The sequence below is a fragment of the Aethalodelphis obliquidens genome, unplaced genomic scaffold (genome assembly GCF_003676395.1).
Source record: "Aethalodelphis obliquidens isolate GAN/ISIS:26980383/991018 unplaced genomic scaffold, ASM367639v1 scaffold19, whole genome shotgun sequence".
Lineage (NCBI taxonomy): Eukaryota > Metazoa > Chordata > Mammalia > Artiodactyla > Delphinidae > Aethalodelphis > Aethalodelphis obliquidens.
Genome location: NW_020837963.1, coordinates 3,267,387 through 3,289,496, shown reverse-complemented (window position 1 = coordinate 3,289,496; position 22,110 = coordinate 3,267,387). Strand labels below are relative to the sequence as shown.

Genomic DNA, 22,110 nt, shown 5'->3' with positions numbered 1-22,110 from the left:
CCTGTTGGCCTTATGTGCCTATATGTCTTCTTTGGAAAAAATGTCTATTCAGGTCTTCTGCCCATGTTTTGATTGGTTTCTTTGTTTTGTTTTCTTTTTTTTTTAAATTAAGCTGTATAAGCTGTTTGTATGTTTCTGACATAGGGAGGTATTATCACATTCCCATTTTGCAGATGAAGGAAACAAAGGCACAAAAAGGTTAAGTAATTTGTTTATAAGTGAAGGAGCCAAAAGTGAACCCAGAGACTTGAACTTAATCACTGTGTAGGACAGCCTTAGAGACACCTCTGTTAACATTTTGGTGAATTTCTTTTCTATTCTTTTTTTGTGCATGAATGTATTAAACACTATATATTGATGAAAAATGGTATTGTATTATAGTCAGATTTATATCCAATTTTTTTCACTTAATAGCATTGACTAATTTTCTAAACTATTATTTTAAACGGCTGCATGGTATTTCATGAATGAGTGAATACTGTAATTCACCCCCAACAATCCCTCATTTTGGATATATTTTTTTTTTTTTCATACAGGTTGACATTTATTAACATACATTCTTTTTTTTTTTTTTTAACATCTTTATTGGGGTATAATTGCTTTACAATGGTGTGTTAGTTTCTGCTTTATAACATTGGATATTTTTAAGTTGTTCTCAATTTCTTGTTATTACTAACCGTGCTGTGATAGCCATCTTTTTAGGTAATCAATGAACACAATTATTTCCTAGCATAAACTAATTGTTATGCACAGGGATTGAATTGTTGGCTCAAGGGGTTCACAGAATGATAAGTCTTTTGACACTGTTACTCACCTCGGGCAGCAACTGAGAAGTGCTGGCTTCCCAGCACTGTGGGAGGATAAACTCCAGCAATGGAGTGGAATCTGGGTTGGAAAGAGGAAATGCAGCCACAGTTGCTGAGTGTGCACGTGGAAGGGAAGGACCTTCAGCAGCGCAGCAGGAGTGGGGCAGGCGAGCAATGGGGGTGCGTGTGGAAATAGCTCCGTGGGGCTTGGCAGTGAGGGAGGTGAGCACGAGGTGGAGTAAAAGCTTATCTACTCAATACTGTCAAACACCTGATAGCGTTAGGCTGACATCACAGTTTCCTAGGAAATATATGAGCTGTATATTTATTTGGGGGTGGGGGAGATGAAAAGAGCAGAGTACTTTTTCTTGATTACCACCCAAGAGCGACTACTCATGACTGAGTGATGTTTTAATGTTGTGTAACCAGGCTCAGCTGCGTTCAACCCTTGGCCTGTGTTCTAGCAAGTGTTAAGTGCCAAATAAGTGATGCAGACCCCAGAAGTTCTGGAATGGAGCACTTAGGGCTTGGGAGGTAGGGCCCTTCAGAGAGAATCTGGGGTTTAAGCTACAGCCGGTAGGGTGGGTGTAATGACAGCTAAGGAGAGAGCCTTCTTGTCTGGATCCCTTGAGTCCAGGTGTGGGTTTCAATCTTTTCCAACTGTGAAAACTCGTGTCAACCTCCTGCTTCCATAGATTGCCTCATCAGTAGATGGTGACAATAGCCATTGTGAGGATTACAGGAGATAATAGGTGTGCTGGCCCACACTAGTTCTCAGTAAGCCCTGGAGGCTCTCATTATCTATTTTTTAAAAAAATTCTTTATTGGAGTCTAATTGCTTTACAATGGTGTGTTAGTTTCTGCTTTATAATAAAGTGAATCAGTTATACATATACATATGTTCCCGTATCTCTTCCCTCTTGCGTCTCCCTCCCTCCCACCCTCCCTATCCCACCCCCCTAGGTGGTCACAAAGCACGGAGCTGATCTCCCTGTGCTATGCGGCTGCTTCCCACTAGCTATCTATTGATTAGTGGGTGTGTCTGCAAGGGCAGCGAAGTCGAGGGCCTTGTAGAGAAAGCAGAGGTGTTCCAGTCCTGTTTAAAGAACAGGGTGAATCTGGGTGAGAGATTTGGGTTTCTGGACTGGAGAGAAGAAGGAGGAAACGGTATGGGGACAGCACTGGGGGAGGGAGAATTCGAGCCCATGGGCCTGGGAAGGCATTCACTGATCAGTGGCCATGACCTAGCTCTCAGCATGGAGCCTTGCCGCCCATCCTTGGGTTCTGCAGACCACATTCTCCCCATACCCATGCAGGCTTGAGTAGTTAGGGGCATTCCCTGGCTGGGGGGAGAACATTCCCCCTCGGCTTCCACCCCCAGGGCAGCCCCCCCTGAATCTCTCTCCCTGCCATTTTCATCTCCTCCCACGCAGCGCCTGTGAGATCTCACTTCTGTGTGTTGGCATCCTTGCTCTGGGTGAGCGGAAGTGCCGGGTGTCAGGGTGTGAACCTGGCAGATGCGGTTGGGGGTGGGGTAAAATCAAGACCCGTCATCCTCCTTCCAACCCTCCTCCCCAGTCTCACCTGCCAAAATAAATAAAGCCACTTTCTAATTAAACAGGATCTGGGGATGGGCGAAAGGCAGGGAAAGAAACTCAGTCAGCTCATCATTAGCTCATTCATGATTCTCTGCTTCCTGAAAAAGCCTGGACCACGTGAGCTTCTCGGAGGCTCAAACCACGTTGGGGTTGGGATGGTCTCTTCCTTGGCAAGTGGGACAGAGGCTTAGTTATGGGGTCTTTGCTAGGCTTCTGCTGTTGGGCACACGATGAGCAGCTCAGCTGGCTCAGTTGTGCACGCGGCACCAGGACTTGGGGCTTCCGGCCCCCTCAGGGCTCTGCCTCCCCCTGCCACCCAGGGTTGCTCTTTGGAGATGTGTCCCGTCACTGCTGTGTGCTGACTGTTCCAGACAGCGCGCTGGGGAGGCTGTGGGAGCCGCTGGCACACCCGGCGGCGCAGGAGGCATCTGGGGTCTGCCAGTGCCTGCCTTTTCTGGAAGCCCGCACATGCAACTTCCGGCTGGTCCGCAGGGGACAGATTTCCTGTTTGGAGGGAGTAGCCTTGTGCCTCTGCAATGGGGCGTGCAGAAGCAAAAAAGGGCAAGGGCAAGGTTGGACTTGGGTATCCCCCGGGCAGGGCAAGAAGGACACAGACAACCCAATGATGTGGCCTTGAGGTAGCAATCTGTCTTTAAGCTGTAAATGATACTATCCGTACAGCACCCCAGCTCAACGCTGTTTGGCTTTGGAAGGTACCAGGTGATCGGCACCGTGATCTGTATCTGTTGTATATTGTTCAGATCAAACGTTTCAATTAGTTTGTCCACTCCGAGCTCCCGCTGACCTTTAGTGGAAGGAGGCTACTACCTGAAAGGTAGGGTTGCTGGGTTCAGATGTACAGGCTATGCACTGCACAAGTGCAACTATGTAAGGAGACAGCTTTCACGTCATAGAGCTTGTAGATTTATGCATTTATTATGACAGTTATCCAACAGATGGCAGTAATGTGTCTTGAGGAAGGGATCCCTTTATCTAATTTGCACAAAGGCACCATTTGGGCTAATGATAACCCTGCTGAAAGGCCAGAGAGAAATCAGTTCTAGGGAGAATTTTATAACAGATAATATGCCAAATGGGTAAACCACAGGCCAACTTTAGGGCTGGGGTGGGCCATCTCTAGTCCCTGTTTCTCCCATGCTCACTCAGGAAGGGGGTGAACTCCTTGTTAGTCCCTCCTCCAGCCTGACCTTCCCCTCTCTCCCCATCTCTGCTCCTTGCTCGTTCACAACCAGGCAATGAGCTGAAAGGCATAACGCCAAAGATTGCAGAACTGGACCTGCCATCGTCCCCACCTTCAGAAAACCCCAGACCAGACCACCTTCTCCGCTGGACTCAAGGGAACAGCAGGCTCAGCCTAGTCACACAACGTTGTAAGGGCAGGAAAAACGGAGCACAGGACCTGCTCCTTCTCACCCCTTCCACCCCAACAGAGAAAGGGCAATAGTTCCCCCACCTTCAGAGCCCTGAGCTGCTTAGCTAGTGGTTAGGTTGTGCTGTGATTATCCTGCAACCAGCAGCTGACTCCCCTGCGCCAGGCAGCTCCGTTCCCATCCAGGCCACAGAGAGCAGAGTTGCCTGCAGTCCTGTGCCAGAAACACACAGGACGGTGCCTGAGAGCACAAGAGAACACAGGGCAGGGGGTGGCCAAACCCGGTCTTCTACCTGTCTTTGTGTGGACCATGAGACTAGAAAGGCTTTTACGTATTTAAAGGGTTGAAAAGAAATCAAAACAAGAAGAATATTCCATGACACAGGAAGCCTGCAAGCCCTAGAATATTTATTATTTGGCACTTACAGAAAAATGTTGCTGACCTCTGGCCAAGAGCATGAGAGCCCATGAGATATTCTGGAAACAGCCCTGGATTTGGAGACAAGAGACATGGCTTTGAGCCCTGCTGGCAACATTTAGCAGCTGTGTGTCCTCAGCTAAGCCACCTTGCTCTCTGAGCCCCGGTACCTCGTCTGTCAGTAAGAATGTTCACAGTACCTGCCCTCCTCATGTGGCCCTTGCATGGATCAGACTCCATCAAGGACACGCAAGTGCCTTGTGAACTGCAGCCCCTGTGTGAAGGTTTAGTATTATTTGCCAGGGAAGGTGAGTCATTCCTGGCCTCTTCTTTCCACCTTTCTTCTCATCATCTTTCTCCAGACTGCCTTGCTCCCTTGGCCTCTGGGGCAGGGATTTTTCCCGGCCCTTCCCCTTTCCCCCTGGCCGAACCACCCACTGTGCCAGAAAGGCAAGTTTGCGTTTGTTGAAACTCTGATCACGGGAAATTGGGGGCTCTCATGTGAACACTTAAGAGGAAGCCTTGCTGTACTGTGCTGGCCGTTTGCCAATGGTGAGGGAACAGAGCCCTGCTTTTATTCTTTCATCAATATATGCACTTCATCACAACTTCGAATGGGCGCTGGGCCCTAGGGCTTGCTTGGAAAATGGCAAATCAGATATTATGGGGTTCTGCCTGAAGAGGAAATATGGGAAAAGGGAGAGAGAACAGTAATAAAAGAAGCTTCTTTGTCTGTCTATGGGGCCTTTTTTTTTTTTTAATTAATTAATTAATTTTGGCTGTGTTGGGTCTTCGTTTCTGTGCGAGGGCTTTCTCTAGTTGCGGCGAGCGGGGGCCACTCTTCATCGCGGTGCGTGGGCCTCTCACTGTCGCGGCCTCTCTTGTTGCGGAGCACAAGCTCCAGACGCGCAGGCTCAGTAGTTGTGGCTCACGGGCCTAGTTGCTCCGGGGCATGTGAGATCTTCCTGGACCAGGGCTCGAACCCGTGTCCCCTGCCTTGGCAGGCAGACTCTCAACCACTGCACCACCAGGGAAGCCCTATGGGGCCTTTTAAAGAGCAGATTTAAAAGGCAGTTCTTGGCCACTCCTCAGTGTGATCAAGGGTCATCTTCTATCCATCCAGCCAGCTACATGGGGACCCAGCACCTCATCTTGCGGTAGAAAGTTCCACAGAGTTTAGAAGACAGTCTAGCCTTGTTCCAGAATCGACTTCCTCCTGCATTCTGTTCATCTGGCTTCCTGATCCCTGGGCACGGGCCCCTGATAGCCTCGCCTGGCAAGGCCTAGAAGCTTTCTCTGGCCTATTGGCCCCTGACCATTGGCTTATCATCCTGCTGCCTCACTTAGGCCCTGATACTCTGCTTCTCTGGTCTTTCCCAGGATGAGGATGTGTGTTCCCAAAGCCCTTCATGGACTCCTGCTTTCCGGGCCTCATCTGCATGGGACTTGGGTACCTCTCCCATCCTCTGAGATGCTTCTTTGTTCTCCTGGCTTCCCTCCATAGTCTGCAAGGCTGCCTTTCCTGGTCAAATGTTGTGGAATTGCAGATTGAAGAGGACCCTTAGTGTTCTCACATCCCTCACCTCTTCCATTTTCTCCACAGCATCCCTGACAGGTGGCTCCCCACCAATGTGCTTGGCATAGAGTGACTGCTTAGGTGTCTCTGGGATTGGGAAACTCACTTCCCCCGAGGGCATCCCAGTCCTTTGTTGGATAGCCCTACATAGAAAATGTTTCTTTTGGTGAGCTAAAACATTCCTCTTTATAATTCAACCCACTAATTCAAATTCCGCCTTCTGGAATGATTCAGAGTGTCTGCTACTCCTTCCACAAATATTCCCTAGCCCCCTCATCCTTTCTCCTGCTTCACTGTGCCCAGTTCCCTTTGGGGTCCTGTTGCCCCTCTGACTGATGCTCAGCAGTGGCCTTCAGAGCCTCTCCCAGTCCCCACGCCACCCTGGCACCACCGGCCCTGCAGAGGGGTTTTGCCTCTGTGTGAAGTGAGCCCTGGACTGCACCTGAGAAAGGACTTGAACCAAAGTGAGTGGCTCTCAGAGGCCCTGCCAGCCAGAGGAGGAAAGAACTCCTGCAGGAGGCCTGTGCACCTTGGAGGATGATCAAGAACAGGATTCGCTGGATGAACCCCCGATGAAGGGTCCCTGGAAGGCAACCTGGAAATCTGCCTTGTTAACAAGCTCCCCTGGGAGCCTGAATGTGGCCCAAGTTTCAAGTCACTGAGCCGGGGTTTGCCTGTCTGGACTCTTCTGAAGGCCCTGGCTCCGTGTCTCGTCTCAGAAGAGTCTTAGTGGTGAAGCAAGAAGGGGTGGGAATCTGAGAACAACTGTCTTACTGAAGCCTTCATTTGGGGACAAAGATTGGAGGGTTTTCCCTCTCCCTGGATGGGTTTCACCAAGTAAAGATTGAGGAGAGAAAGAGAAGACTTTGCTCCTTCTTGGCTCAATGTCCTCAGCAGGTCAAAGGCCAGCCGTCAGGGCTGTGCGGGTGGAGTGTCCTCCGTGGGTTCCCTGCAGGATTCTGCACTGTGTCATCTCTAGAGGGCAGCCCTGTACTGCTGGACAGGATTCGAGATGGGAAGGGATGAAATTAGATTTCTTCTCACCTCCCCACCTCAGTCCTTTGCCCTGAGCAACTTCATGAGACTTTGAGATTTAGGAAATTCAATTCAATTAGCTTTTCAACATACTCAGTGAGACTCTAATATGTGCCCAGCACTGCGCTAGGGGCTGTGAGAGAAGCCATATGAGAGAAGGAAGTCCTGCTCCCAGACCTCTTTTAAGTTCTTGAGGAACATAGAATTCTCACCTGCAGGAAACAGCAAACAGTACAAGGAGGAGATGGTGAAACTTGGAAATCATTGACACAGAGAACATGGCAGAGCCAAGCAACACAGAGGAGCAAGACACGTGGGGGCTGGGACATGAAGGAAGGCTCTAGGGAGGAGGTGGGCAGAGGGGCTCTGATTTGGGCCTCAGTTAAAACAGCTCTAATTTTTATCAGCTTCATATATTAGGCATAAGACATCTAAAAAAAAAAGATTCTGGTACATGAAAAATAGAAAGCTATTGTAGGAAGGGGAAAGGGAAGGGAAAGTTGCCTCAGCCCTTAGAATTGTTGGCACCCAAAGAAAATCTAGAGGAATCTCCATTTCACACCACATAGCAATCCTTGGCTTTTGCTACCCCACCCTAAGGCAGGCTCCGGTTGGGGAGACCCGGGCAGGGCTCAACATGTTGTCAAGTTTACCTGGAGCTCCACCACCCCCTGACTTGAGGCCATGGCCAAGGCTTAAGCATTTTGGGATTACAGAGAATGGATTTCTGTTCAATAAGTGGAGCAAAGATACAGGAAGCTGATACAGGTCTTTAAATGAGGTAATGCCTGAACATGCATTTGCTAGCTATTATTGGTTCCTCTGGTCTTTGCATTGGTTATGGCCTTGACAACTTACATATAAATTCGATTTTTATTTGTATAATCAATTTTCCCCCATGAATTTTTATACTGTGATGCAGCATAGAGAACAGATTGGAGAAGACAGAGTAGAGGCTGGGGACCCAGTGGGAGTCATTTCAGTATCCAGAGGAGAAACGCTGGTGGTGGGTTGGTTGTATTTGGGTTGATTCATGCATCCCAAGGCAACAAGTTAGTAGATAAAAACAGAAGTCCCCTCTACCTCTGATTTCTGCTCTGCACGCAGTTCAGCCATGACCATTTAGAACCAACGTCAGGCGACTTGTGTCTTGCTTGGTTATTGAAAGTAATGGTGACAATTCATGCATTGCTGGAGGGAAGGGTGGATGGTTGGTAGCTACTTTGGCCTCTGTTCTTCTCTACTCAGGACCTGAATGAGCTGAGACTTTCTCTGTCTTCATCTCCAGGTAACAAGTATGAACTCAAGGTGTACACTGGTGATGTCATTGGTGCAGGGACTGATGCTGACATCTTCATCAATATCTTTGGAGAGTATGGAGACACAGGTAATGGGTTTGAAATCCTTTCTTCAAAAGCCATGCCCAGAACTACTTCTTAAGTGGGCTGTTTTCCACCCTCCTGGAAGAGGAAGGCAACTCCAGTCTCCTCTAGGCTCTCCTGTTGAGCCTCTCTCTTCTTCTTGTGACGTGGTTTGTCATGGCCTTCCTTGGGCAGCATGGTGTCCATCTTGTCAAGTTTGTGTGTGTGGTGTGTTTTCAGAGTAAGTTGTGCTTGGATTTTTGGTTGATTTAAAATCATCCTGCATCCTAGAACAGACCCAGGCTCCACATCTCCAGGGGACTCATCCTCACTTACTCTCTATCTATCTCCCTAGGCTCCATGCCCATCTTGAATTATATTTTGGGATGTGACTGGGCATGGTCTGATTCATTGCATGATTTGGGGCAGACAAGAATGGGGCCAGGGGATAGACTTACACTTGGCCTCATAGGTGGAGCAGGAACTGAGGGCACAGACACAGCTGCCGGTGTTGGAAGGAAGTTCAGGCCAGCAGAACTGAGACAGGTGGTGTTGTCCTGCTTCTGCCAATTTAAGGGAATACTATAGGAGTCAGAAAGCTACAAAGACATGAATTTTGGACACAGTATATTAAATAATAAAAATGCATTGCTGGGATTTTAAGAAAAAAGAGAAATCTCCAGGTGTCAGAAATGAAGAGAGAACTTAAAGTATCAGCTATGAATCGATGCTGTGGATCTTGGAATCGGGAGCCTTTATGTTCAACAATCTACAGGATGGATTTCCAGACACATTTGGGGTCAGAAAATGATATTTTGGCTCTGTATGAGGCAAAATATGCAAAAAATTAGAACCACACATAAAGCCAGGATTCCTGAAGTTCACAGGAACATCTTCAGTGAAAAAATAGACTAGGAAAAAAATTGCTCATCAGTATAGTAAACTTATCTCTGTAAGAGCTCTAGATTAAAAAGACAGTTAATGGGAAATTGATATCTTAGGCTTACACACATGTGGGCTTGAGGTCTGATTTTACACTACAAGTGTGATTTGGGAACCCTCCCCCTCAGGTACAGAAAATTCGTTCCATGCCAGTAATACCCTTTGGTGCTTGGCAGAAGCACTTGCAAGACTTCATGAGATTCCCACAGATAAAGTACTGGAGATGAGTTCACATTCCAAAACTACAAAACACTCAAGGACACAATCCACCATGACTAACCATCAATAGACACAACAGACAATAAGATTAAATTCTCCAGAATTTCAGGTAATAGAGTAATCTGAGAAAGGCTATAACTTAAGTATGTTTAAACTGTCTATCGACATGAAACAAACAGTTAAGGAAAACAACAAGGCACTATGAAAAATATAGCAAACAGAAACACAGTAAATGAAAATATAGTTACTAAATATAAACACTTAATGGATGGGTTAAACAACACAATGAGAAACTGTTGAATAGAGAATTATTGAACTGTAAGAGAAATATAAACAAAACATGCAGATGTGGCCGAGACATAAAGGGTTGGAAAATATCAGTGAGAGGTCATGAGATGTGGAGGAGAGAATAAGTTCTGACATGTTGAACAGGAGTTTCAGAAACAGAATATATAGAATAGGTGAGAGGAAATATTTGAATAGATAATGGCTGATCACGTTTTTTCAGAATTAAGCAAAGATATGACTCTTCAGATTAAAGTAACAAAAGACACTGAACATGATAAATAAAAACAGATCCACATTTAGATTCATTGTAGTGAAGCCAAAGGCCAAGAGAAAGATCTTAAAAGTAACCAGATTTGGTGGATTATTTTCTATAAACGCAATTAGATTGGTAGCAAATTCCTATCAGCAAGCTATAGAGGATATAAGTTTATGGAATATCTTCAATCTTCTGGGAATTCCCTGGTGGTCCAGTGGTCGTGGAACTAAGATCCCATAAGCTATGTGGCATGGCCAAAATAAAAAAAGCAAAAACAAAACAAAAAACAAACAAAAAACCCCCAAACTTCAATCTTCTGAGCAAGGACATATATCAACCTTGAATTCTGTACTCAACTAGGTTATCATTCCAGAGTGAAGGCAAAATTAATGGATTTCCAAGCAAACAAAGAGAAATAGGACTGACCACTCACTCATAGACCCACACTTAAATAACCACTGAAGGATATACTTTAAGAAAAAGAAAATTGTACCCAGAAGAAAAGTGTGAGATGCAAGAAACAAAGACGAGCCACCAAAATGATAATTATATAACAAATTTAAGCAAGCATTGACTATAAAAAATGATACTAATAATAACTATTATCAAGACATGAGAAACTGTGGACCCTAAACACTAAAAGATAGCGATCTTTGAGAAAGAAAGGAGATAATGAGAGTTAAAACATAACTTGGTTGTAGCCCATTCCCCTACCCTAGGAGAGCAGAGAAGTTGATTAACTTTAGGCTTTAATACGTCAAGTATGCATATTAAAATTGTAAAAGTAACCACCCCCAAATAGAAATGTATAATTTCTAAACCAATGGAGGGAATAAAAGGGAATAAAGACTCAATTAACCAAATAGAAGTCAGGAAATGAAGAAAAAAAAAGCATGGCTACTAGCAAAAAGTAAGCTAAGTGTGTAAATAATACAATAAATAGAAATAAACTAAACTCATCAATTAAAGAATAGATATTCTCATATTAAATTAAAAGAAATAAAATCCAGCTTAAATATATGATACATAAATGTCTGAGAATATATACAATGGAATAAAGTATACCAGGAACATATCAACTACAAGAAAGAAGCTGGTGCTGCTATATTAATATCCATCAAATTAAACTTTCAGACAAAACACTTCATTAGAAATAAGTGTATTATACAATGACAAAAAGAGCAATTAACCTGGAAGATATGATAATTCTGAACTTGTACAGTTTTAACAACATATTTTCAAAATATGTGAAGCAAAAAATAATAAAATTCTTGGAGAAACTTGACAAGTACATAATCATAGTGGAAGATTTTAATACAACACTCTCAGTAACTGATAAGTCAAATGGATAAAAATTTAGTATGGGTGCAGATTTTAACAACACAGTTAATAGCCTTGATCTAATGGAAGTATGTAGATTCCTAAATCCAAATGGTAGAGAATACATTCTTTTCAAGTGCATAATGACAAATGCAAGTGAATCAATAACATAGAGACAACATTCTTTGATCACAAGTCAATAAAATTAGAAAAAATTCAACCTCTGGCCCCATTTAGAAATAAAATTTAATTTTCATAAAAACTAATGATCATCTATAAAATCATTAGAACTTAAAAATCATTAGAACCAATGAGAAAGTTTAATAAAGGTGTTGGATACAAGGTTAATACACAAATATTAACATAAACAGCAAGCAAATATTTAATTTAAAAATATATGATTTACAATAGCAATTATATGTCTAAGAAAAACTAGCAAAAGCACATTCTGGAAAAAAATAAAGATTTCTACTTAAGGATACACAAGAATAACTAAATATATGGAAAAATATATTATGTTCATGGATGAGAAAAGACTTAAGTTCAGTAAGATATCCAAATTTCTCAGATTATTCTATAAATGCAATGCAATTTCAGTCAAATTCCCAAAAGGCAATATCCCACAGCTTAAGCTACTATTAAAATTCATGTCCACAAAGGGCTAAGTATTGCCAAGATAACTTTGAATAATGAAAATAATATTTACAGTATTAATAATATGAGGATATTTACCCTGCCAAATATTAAAACATTCAGATCTCTAAAAACTAAAACAGTGAGATATGGATAGAAGGATAAACAAATAAATGAATAGAATAAAGAGTCTAGAAATACACAGAAAGTGGTATAAATCAGAGGGAAGAGGATGAAATATTCAACTACTGATGTCTAAACAATTGTCTAACCATATGAGAAAAGATAAAAGTAGATCTTTTTACCTTTCATCATACACAAAAATAGGTTCCAAATGGGCTAGAGACTTAAATGTGAAAAAGCAAACTATGAAATTTTTAGAAGAAACTTTGAGTGTCTTTTTAAAAATCTCAATTTAGGATGGAGTTTCTTGAACAATTCACTAAAAGCACAAACGACAAAGGGAAATATTGATAAAGTCCATTAAAACAAGAAAAATGTCTATATGCTAAAAGCCACAGACAAAGGAAAGACAATAGAAAAATATGATAAAGTACATGTACAGGAAAATTATGGAAGAGCAAGGTCTAAATGGCCAATATATATATGAACCAATCTCTCAAATGTATGTATTGAATATATATATGAATGTCTTTCCAAATAATCTTTTAACCTTTTCAAATAATCAAGGGAATGCAAATTAAAACCATAATTAGACGCCATTGTACACACACTGAAACAAAATTTTAAATATATGTGTTAATAATGATTATGGGGAATGGGAACCCTCATGCACTGCTGGTGGTAATTGATGTAGTACAACCATTTTGGAAGGTAATTTTGCAATACCTAATACATTGAAGATGAATATACCTCAGGACCCAGCAACTCTATAGGTGTCTATTCAGATCAGTTCTTACAAATGGGCAGCAGAAGGTAAGTACAAGAGAGTCCAATTCAGTGCTATTTACAATAGCAATCAACTAGAAACAATCAAATGTACATCGGTGAAAGAATGAACACATAATAGTGTTTTCTTCATTCAATGACTATTATACAGAAGTTGGACGAATTCTGTTACTAGCATCAACAGAATAATCTCAAAAGCATGACATTAACTTAAAAAAAAGTAAGTTGCACAAGGGTGTGTGATGATAGGACGATGGTAACAGGAGCAATAGCACCGGCCCTGTCCCTTATACAGCACCTAACATCTCCAGGCGCTGCTCTAAGGGCTTTGCACACATCCATTCAGTTAATTCTCACAGCAGCCCCAATGAGGTGGAGCCCTTATCATCCCTATTGTACAGAAAAGGAACTTAAGACAGAGCAATGTGCACTATGATCTTATTTCTGTAAAATTCTAAAACATTCAAAAATAATATATTTTCTTTATGGATACATACATGTGCAAAAGCAAAAATTCATGGGAACAACGGATACCAGTTGACTATAGTGTTTGTTTGTGGGAGGGTGTGGCGGGGGAAGGGATGGACCATGAGACTTTAGACCTACCCGTCATGTTTAATTTCCTTTAAAAAAGAGAAAGGCCTAAGTTAATTACACAAAATGTTAATATCTGTTATACCTCTTACATCTGGGTGGTGGGTACATGGATGACTATTATTATTATCTATATGTTTGAGGTGTGGCAATTTAAAATTTAGAAAAATTTAAAGAATCAAATTTTGGAAAAGAAAGAAAACAGAATAGCATAAGCAAAAGGCTGGTGCTTAGGTGGGGTTGTAAGGGTTAATGTGACTGATAGGCCTCGGAGGATAATAATGGAAAACTGAAAAGTAGAAGGAACAGGTTAGACCGAGTCCTAACTATGTGCTCAATACCTGTCTGCCTTTTGGCCAGTTGCTTAGCTTCTCCAAGTCTCAGTTTCTTCATCTGCAAAACAGAGTTGATAATACTTCCCTCCTAGATTGTGCCGTGGAATAAGTGAGGGAAGAAACCGTGTTAAACACCCAGCAGTGTCTGATGCTACTTATCATCACTGTTTTCCAGAGGAGTCAGGCCTAAGGAAGCCTGCTGGCTGATGTCAGTGTCCCAGCCACAGCCCCTAGACCAACGACCATGGTTGTGTTCCTAGTTCAGGGCCAGCAGCCAGTAAACAAGGCAGGGCCTCAGGTCCAGGGATGGGGGTGCAAATCAGTTTACTAGGGTGGGGACTCTGGGCTAAGGCAGAAATCAGAAGCCCAGTTGTGGGTCCTGGGCACAAGCCACACACAAGGCAAGCCTTGGCCTTGACTGGTGGCTGGAGGGATTTAAGGAGCCTGTAGATCTTGGGGTGAAGCTGCCCTTTTTTTAAATTAATAAACTTTATTTTTTAGAGCAGTTTTAGGTTCACAGCAAAATCGAGTGGAAGTACAGAGAGTGTCCACATACCTCCTGTCACAACCCACCACCTCTCACCGTGGTGACTTTTGAAACCATCCTTCAGTGGGCAGCCCATTAAAGTCTGGAGCTGTTTCTTTCTCGTCCTCTGGTCTCCTTTGTAACTTTCTCATGTGTCTGTGCATACAGGTGAGCGTAGGCTGGAGAATGGAAAGGACAACTTTGAAAAGGGAGCGGAAGACAAGTTCACAGTGGATGCCCCGGATCTGGGACAGCTCATGAAGATCAATGTTGGCCACAATAACAAGGGGCCTTCTGCAGGCTGGCTCCTGTCAAAGGTGGGTTCAGCTGACTGTCTGTGGTCCCTTGGCCTGAGAGGCAGGAATTCTGGCTCTTCAGAAGTTATATTTCAGCCCTAACTTCCCTCTTTAGATCTGTCTCCACTCTTCTGCCTAAGTCCACTGGCCAACCATGCTGCCCTCCCAGTAGCCTCCAAGGCTTTGCCTGTGTTATCACCTTCCTAGAAGGACCACTTCTGTCATCTGAACCCAGCCAGGGTCTGATCATCCTTCAGGGCTCTACCATGAAGTGTTTCCCCTCTGGCCACCAGAACCTCTCCCTCCCATGAATGTCTATAACCCCGCCGGGCTTGTAGCGGTTCATTTCACCTTAATCATAAGCTACATTGTGACTTATCTTGGCCTGTTGCTTTGTACCTCAAACTTCTGGATCTCAGGTCCTCATGATTAAACCTACCCAGGACAAAGTGAAGAATCAAGAAGAAAGCAAAAAGGCTTCTGAGAAGCTAAGACATATCTGGCTCAAAGTTCATGAGGAGAGCTCATATCCCTGGCATTACCTTGCTCTGCCCTGATTCTGAAGGCAAGACTCCTCAGATTCTCACTCAGTGCTTGCTTATAATCCCTTCTAGCAAACTTGCTACCTGTAATTTTAGACCTATAGCAGAAAATTAGAAGGAAAAAGACACACTGTAATTGGTAGGGTTATTGAGAACTGTAATGGGGAGTCAGAGAAGATATAAAAAGCCGAAAGAATATTGAAAAATTATGGAAGTCTGAGGTCATTTAGAAAATGGACTATGTATTTTCCTTAGTCACGAGCTCTCCATCTATTTCAGCTCATCACAGAATGATAGGAAAAGATTGATGGGTAACATATTTTGGAAAATATTTTGAAAAGGTCTTATGGCCTAAAACCAGAAAACCCTCGGATTATAATAATTTGACTATGTAGAATGAAGCTGTCTGATAGTTGAGGTTTTGTTATTCCTTAATCTATCATCTTGTGTCAGTTAGGAACATATTTGGCTGCAAGGATCAGCAAATTGAAGTGCAATGTTAACCAATCAGGGGCTTATTTTTCTCATCTCACGTGAGATACAGATATGGTCAGCTCAGGGCTGGCGCAGCTACTTTCTGAGACTCCTGGTCTCTCGCTGTGTCACCATCCTCAGCACTGCGGCTTTCATCCTCCAGCTTGTTGTCTCATGATCACGTGGTGGCTGCTGAACCTCTCTGCATCTCATCTGTGTTCTAGGCAGGAAGAAAAGAGAAGACCAAAGGGGAAAGACATTTTTCTGGCAAGTCTTGCTTTATTTTGAGAGAAACAAAGCTCTCCTTGGAACTTTTGACTGTGTCACATGGCCACCCTAGCTACGCTGGAAACTGGGACTTCAAGTAGGCTTTCCAGCCCTCATAGTAGAAGTAGGCTAAGAAGGTGATTGGAAAGGGTGTTGAGTAAGCATCCTTGAGTGTCTGCCACACGTCTCTCCATAACTAGCCTCAAAGTTCCTTGAGGGCACCTCCCAGCTCTTGGCATGGGACAAGGTGCTGAATCAGTGAAGCAAGGAATGGCCAAGTGTCCTTTGGAAAGAGGGGGCTGGCCTGGCCCTAAGGGCAGCCAGCCTAATTCTGAACAGGGTTCCAGGAGGCTAGGTGGAACTGCTGCTTGGATTGGAGAAGAAATGGGGCAGGAGTCCAGGTCCCAAAGAGCCAATGTGCGGGCAGAGGTGTGTCTTCAGGGCAGACAAGGGAGAGGAGGCAGGTGTGTTTTAGGACCTCAGCCAGGATGGGGCACAGAGCAGGTACCTTGCAGCGCAGTTCCTTCATCCTGGGAGGGAAGACTGAATGAAAACACAGGTGTAGTGGAAGGAGCCGCAAAGTGCACCCGAGGGCCTGAGGGAGGCCTTGACGTAGTCGTTGCAGCTGTACTTCTTGAAGGCAGCTTCCTTCTTGATCACCTGGGCCCTCACCCCCTATGCTCTCGGGAGCTATGTGAAGGAGGCAGGTTTGCACACCGAAACAGGTCCTTTTGTCATCTTCATGCTCAAAGGACAGGGCAGCTTGGCGAGATGTGAAATATACGGGTGAGAACACTTTTTTCCTTTAAAACATTATAAATCCTGTTCTGTTACCTTCTGAAATTTGACATCGAAGCCAAGCAGACATTTATTTCTTTCTGGACAAACTGTTTTGTGGTTTTTTGTTTTTCATCCAGGATGCTTATGGGATTTTTTTCTTTTTATTTATAATTTAATTCTTGCCAGATAATGTCTAGGAGTGGGGTCTTTGTTAGTTCATTCATCTTCCCTCCTCTCCCTTCTCCTTTACTCCCCTCCTCTCCCATTTCCACCCTTCCTCCCTTCTTCCATCCCTCCCTCCCTCCCTCCTTCCTTCCTTCCTTCCTTCCTTCCTTCCTTCCTTCCTTCTTTCCTTCCCTTGTTTTTAACTTCTCTGGAACAAGTTGAATCTTTTCCATGATGCCTAGGATTATTTGTTTGTTTATAGCTCGGAAAAAAGATTTCCTATTATATACTAGATTCTTACTTGAATGGCTTTTTTCGGGTCTCTTCTTCAGGAGCACCAGTTATCCATTTATTGGCTCTCCACTCTCTGTCTTCCAAAGATCTCAGCTTCCCTTTTATTCCTTTCATCTCTATTTTCTTTGCATTCCATAAGAACTTGTCAAATTCTCCCCCACCTCATTATTGATTTGATTTTTCACACTACCAGTTGCATTTCTTTCTACTATTAATATGCATTTTAATTCTGAATGTTTCTTCTATTTTTTTCTTCTTACGAAAGTAATATATATTTATTGTAAAAAGTTTAGGAAATACAAGTAAGCAAAAATAAGATAATCTGAACCACCATAATTTCACCACCCAGAAATTACATATCCTCCAGACATTTTTCTGTGAATGAATACATATATGTCATTTTTAATAATGGGTTCATAATAAGCACAATGTTTTACAAACTGTATTGTTTTTACTTTCAAGTGTAACATGCCTGTTTCCCCATGCTATTGAAATAGAATAACATTGATATTTTACAATGTAATTTTTAATGCCTATAATATTTCATTGCCCAGATATACCATGAATTATTAAACCAATTCCCCTTTGTTGAACATTTCAATTTTTTTCTCAAAATTATTGATACTATAAATTGTGCTGCAACAAACATTCTTGTAGCTTATCTTTATACACATCTATGATTATTTCCTACAATTAATTCCTAGGAGATGGTTAAAGGGCATGCAGAATTGTAAGAACTTTGATGTATTTGCTGCTGTGTAGTATTGCTTTCCTGGATACCTTTCCCATGTAATCTAGCTCTCCTTTCATATCATTTTATTGCCTTTTCACTGCAGCCCTTTCTATTTAAAGATGTTTACTCCTGTTCATAAAGACCATATCTTCTTATATTCTATTAAGCATACCCGTTTCTTGAATTCTTTTTCTGTATCCTTTATCCAGTCCTTTCCAGAGTTCTGCTCCTCTTCTGATTCTTCAGAATGATGTTTCCTTCCTCCCTCCCTCCTTCCTACTCTTCCGCCTTCCTTTTCTTCTTTTCCTCTTCTTACTGGTTGCTAGTCAGACACTATTTTAAACCAGAAGCCCAAGCAGGCTACTTTCAGTGTGAGATTGGTTATTCTCTTTGGAGCCAGTGTTATGTGTAGGGGCAAGTTCAGGGCCTGGTTGTCAGGTCCCCACCTGTCCCCCGAGTGCCAAGGTGGGTGTCCCTCCAAAGGTTCACTGGCTTCTGAAGAACTCCTAACAGTCTGTTCCTTTAACGTAAGCCAAACCAAAATGCCCCTTGGGGATAAGACATAAAAATAATTCAGGAATTTTGCAGGTCAGAACACCTGGATTTACTAGATATTTTCCTGAAGGAAGAATTACGATGAGAGAGGAGGAAGGCGGGTTTTAGGTCCCAGGTAGGGTGGACTCAAGCTGAAAACCAGAGGCTAGAGGAAACCCTGGGCCACCTCTCATCGCTTTGTGACTACACAATGCATAGCCAGCCCTCACCTCCTGCCTTCCCTCTTGACTGGGTCTCCACGCTGCCCCCTCCTCACCTAACCTCCACAGAGACACCAATTAAAATGCTGTTAAATTGTCTGAGTTTCCAAATTTGACACTTGCACAGTAAGTGCTCCCATTCTCGAAGTTGCCCGGTTGGTTGCCTTGGACATCACATGACAACTGCTCCTTTGGTATTTATGTGTGAGGGCTTGGTGGGATAAATCTGAAAGCCAATATTATTAACCCCTTCATAAGTCATCTCCCTCCTCTTCTTCCTTAGTCAATTGCCCATGTGTGTTCCTCAGCCCCCTGTTCTTTATCCCCTCTCCGGGGCTGGCATCCTCCCTCCCCCAGGCTTTGCACATGGCTTGGGTCCCCGTGTCTGCTTAGTCCAACAATTGTGACTGACTCAACTGATCAGTTCAACTCAATGATCACCACAAGAGAGCAAGAGTCACGGGATGGAACATTACGCTGCCAGTGGGCCTTGCCCTTGGCCCATCTGCTTCAGTAGAGGACTTGCCTGAGGCCCCACAGCTCTTCAGTGACAGTACTGGGACCTGCCCCAGGTCCTCTGGACTCTGAGTCTGGACTCTCTCCACTGTGTCATGCATTAGAAAATCCAGAATTGGATGGATCGCCTGCCACATGCCTTAGGGAGCGTAAGTTCAACCAGTACCACTGGCTCTAACAGGAAGAGGAGACAGAGGCTAATGAACAGATTTCAGGGACCTCAGGAAGCCCAACATGGCCTCATGTCACCAATTTATACTCAACATTCAACAAACATTTACTGATTGATTATTATATCCTAGGCCCTGAGCTACCAACTGCAGCTGTTGCAGTGAACATGGTTCTGCTTCTAAAAGAGACAAGGCGAGTTCCTGAATACTTCCTTACTATAAGGCAGGTTACTTACTTTAACCTTATATTCCAAAACTTCAGGAAAAGTCCAGCTTTCAGTGAACAGACATTCTGTCCTAAGTGTCCCACATGTGTTGATCAAACCAAATTTCCCAGTTTGAAAATCAGAAAACAGAATCACCCCAACTTTAATACGAAGCAGGATGAGATGGGTCTTACGTGAGGTACAAAAAAAATGTTGGGTGAGTTGTGCCTGATTGAGCAACAGAGAAGGCTTCAGGGAGGGTCCGTTGGAGCTGGGCCATGAAGATGGGCAGGGCTTTGCCAGGAGGAGCAGGGAGGAGGACTCCTTTGGGCAGAGGGGATGACAGATGAGGGGCAGCTGGAAGGTGGCACCGGGATACTAAATAACTGGACCAGGGCACAGGGCTCAGAGATCTGAGAAATAATGTCAGGAAGAAGGTGAGGGCAGGACCACTGCAGGCGCTGATCAGAATAAACCATCGAAGGTCTTTATCGGATGAGGCAGCCGAGGCAGTAATGAAGGAGTGGGTGTGTGGGCAGGCTCAGAGGGGAGGGATGAAGTGTAGAGGAAAGGGCGAGAGCATTGCGGGTGTCACCATTCAAATGCTGTCATTTACCATTACTCATATTTGTGGTATGTTACACAGTAATTGACACAGTATTGCAGTGTGATGAGCGAGGTGCAAAGCGTGTGGGGAAGGAGGAGGACACCGACCCCCCTTCCTTCGCTGAGCTTTGTTCCCCCCATAGAACATTCCCTTGTTCTTCCATGACACCAGGTTTCCCCTGCTAAGCCCTGGATGCCAAGATTTTTTTCCAAGTAGGTTTGTAAACTCCAAAGTCTTCCTCTTTTATCTTCTCCTGTGTCAAAACCTACCTGCCCCTTGCCCTATGATCTAGGAACTCCAAATGTAAACCACAGTTCAATAGTGGTTCCTGGAATATGGCGATGACTGCTTATGAGTCAAGCAAGGGCCACCTTTACTGGATAACAGATATGCATGTTCAAAGGGATGATTGGAAACAGGGATAGGTCTTGCATTCATTTCCTGCCCCGTGGCTGATACAGAGAGGGAACACTGTGGATCACCCAGACTGTCTGCATCTCAGGCACCTCGGCACGTGGGCGGGAAGGAGGAGACCCTTCAGCTTCTCCAGATTGCCCTATGTGTGTGGGGTTTGTTTCTTCTGCCCAGAATGGGTCTCCGCTCCAATCAGGTTATGGAAAGTTGGTGGAAATTATTCCCATATGGAGGAGGGAGAGCTGCTGTGAGTCATGGTTGACTCTCTACACTGATCTGCAAGGTATCGACTCCAAGACAAACCCCATGTGCTCACACAGACATGTTTACCCTGTGCGGGAGGAAATGCAGGCCCCTGTGTCCTGGACTGCTTGGATGTGTCTGTGAACCATCTGGAGAGAACAAGAAAGAAAGAACCCCTGCTTGGCAGCTTCCTCCTCTTTTTCGCGGTTGGTTTATCCTTCTTGGCCTTTCGTAACGGTGGTCTCGCCTCGTAACTGCTCTGTCCCTGTTGCTGCAGGACAGAGCGGGCTGCACCATGGACAGGCCCCCTTGTCTGGCTGCCATCTCGCCTCCCAAGGGCTCATGTCCCCTGGTTTCCCTCTTGCTTCTTAGAAGGTCAGCCCAGCCTATAGGCTTGCCTGCAGGTGAGAATGTTCCTCCAGGAGATAACAGCTCTTGTCTTCCATTAGGTTATTGCTTCTGTCTGTCTGTTTGTCTCTCACACACCCACTCCAGGTGTGTGCTTCTATCATTCATGATAAAGGCCACTCTGTCTTTCCGGTCTTATTTTACAGTTGTCTCTGCCAGAACGACAGACTATGAAACTGTGGTCTGGAGGGAGCACCACCATTTCATTCTGTTAGCAAAAACCAGTCCTGAGCTGTCTTGAATTCTTAAAAGGAACTTTATGAAAACTCAGGGATGTCTGGGCAACTTGTGAACACAAGTGGAAAAGCTGCTTGTTCTCCCCCAGAGGGGCCCTTACTAATATCCTTTAAGCAACAGGGGTCATGGGTCCCAAGCAACAGGACCCATATCTGCAGAGGCCAGAATGCCTTTGGGAGAGTCCTCTGCCACGTCCCCCTGGACAACCTTCCTGTGCCGACGTAGGCTCCTTCCACATCTCACCCCTCTGCTCCTTCCTACAGCACTCACCATTTGCTACTAGATGTGTTCCAAAATGTTCCACCCTCTGGGAGCCAGCCTCCTCCAGCCTTATCCTGCAGACCTTGGGACTAACAGATGTCATCAGTAATTGTTTATATATTTCAATACTCATTTGGAAACTTTCCAGAACTGTTCCTGGACTTTTATACTTTTTATATCAGTGCTTAAGTGTTTATGTCTCAGCCTTTCTTTGTGATTTCAGAATGTCTGATTTTTAGAATCTTGTTGGTTATTCAAATATTCATTCATATATTTTCTCTTCCCTTTGTGGTTCAGCTCCTTTTGTCCTACAGAGTTATTTAATGGCAACACATTCTATTTTTCAGATTAGCTGAACTTCTCAAGCCAGGCATGTCCATCAGCTATCAGGCCAGGAGAAGGCCCTTTACTGATGACATCTTTGTGAACTGTGAGGGTGTTTTGTCATTTGTTCTTGGAATTATGGCTGGCACACCAGTCTGTGAACATTTAAAGACAGAAATGGTGAATCTGTATATCTGTCGATTAGTAGACTT

General features: G+C 44.1%; 1 protein-coding gene across 1 annotated transcript in view; it reads left to right on the top strand.

Moving 5' to 3' along the window:
- The window catches only part of LOXHD1 (lipoxygenase homology PLAT domains 1), a 202,399-nt gene that overhangs the window by 29,820 nt on the left and 150,469 nt on the right, over window positions 1-22,110 (top strand). The window contains exons 5-6 of the mRNA XM_027118420.1: window positions 8,112-8,210; window positions 14,375-14,523. Of these exons, the coding sequence (XP_026974221.1) occupies window positions 8,112-8,210; window positions 14,375-14,523 (248 nt within the window). The remainder of the gene's footprint in view (window positions 1-8,111; window positions 8,211-14,374; window positions 14,524-22,110) is intronic.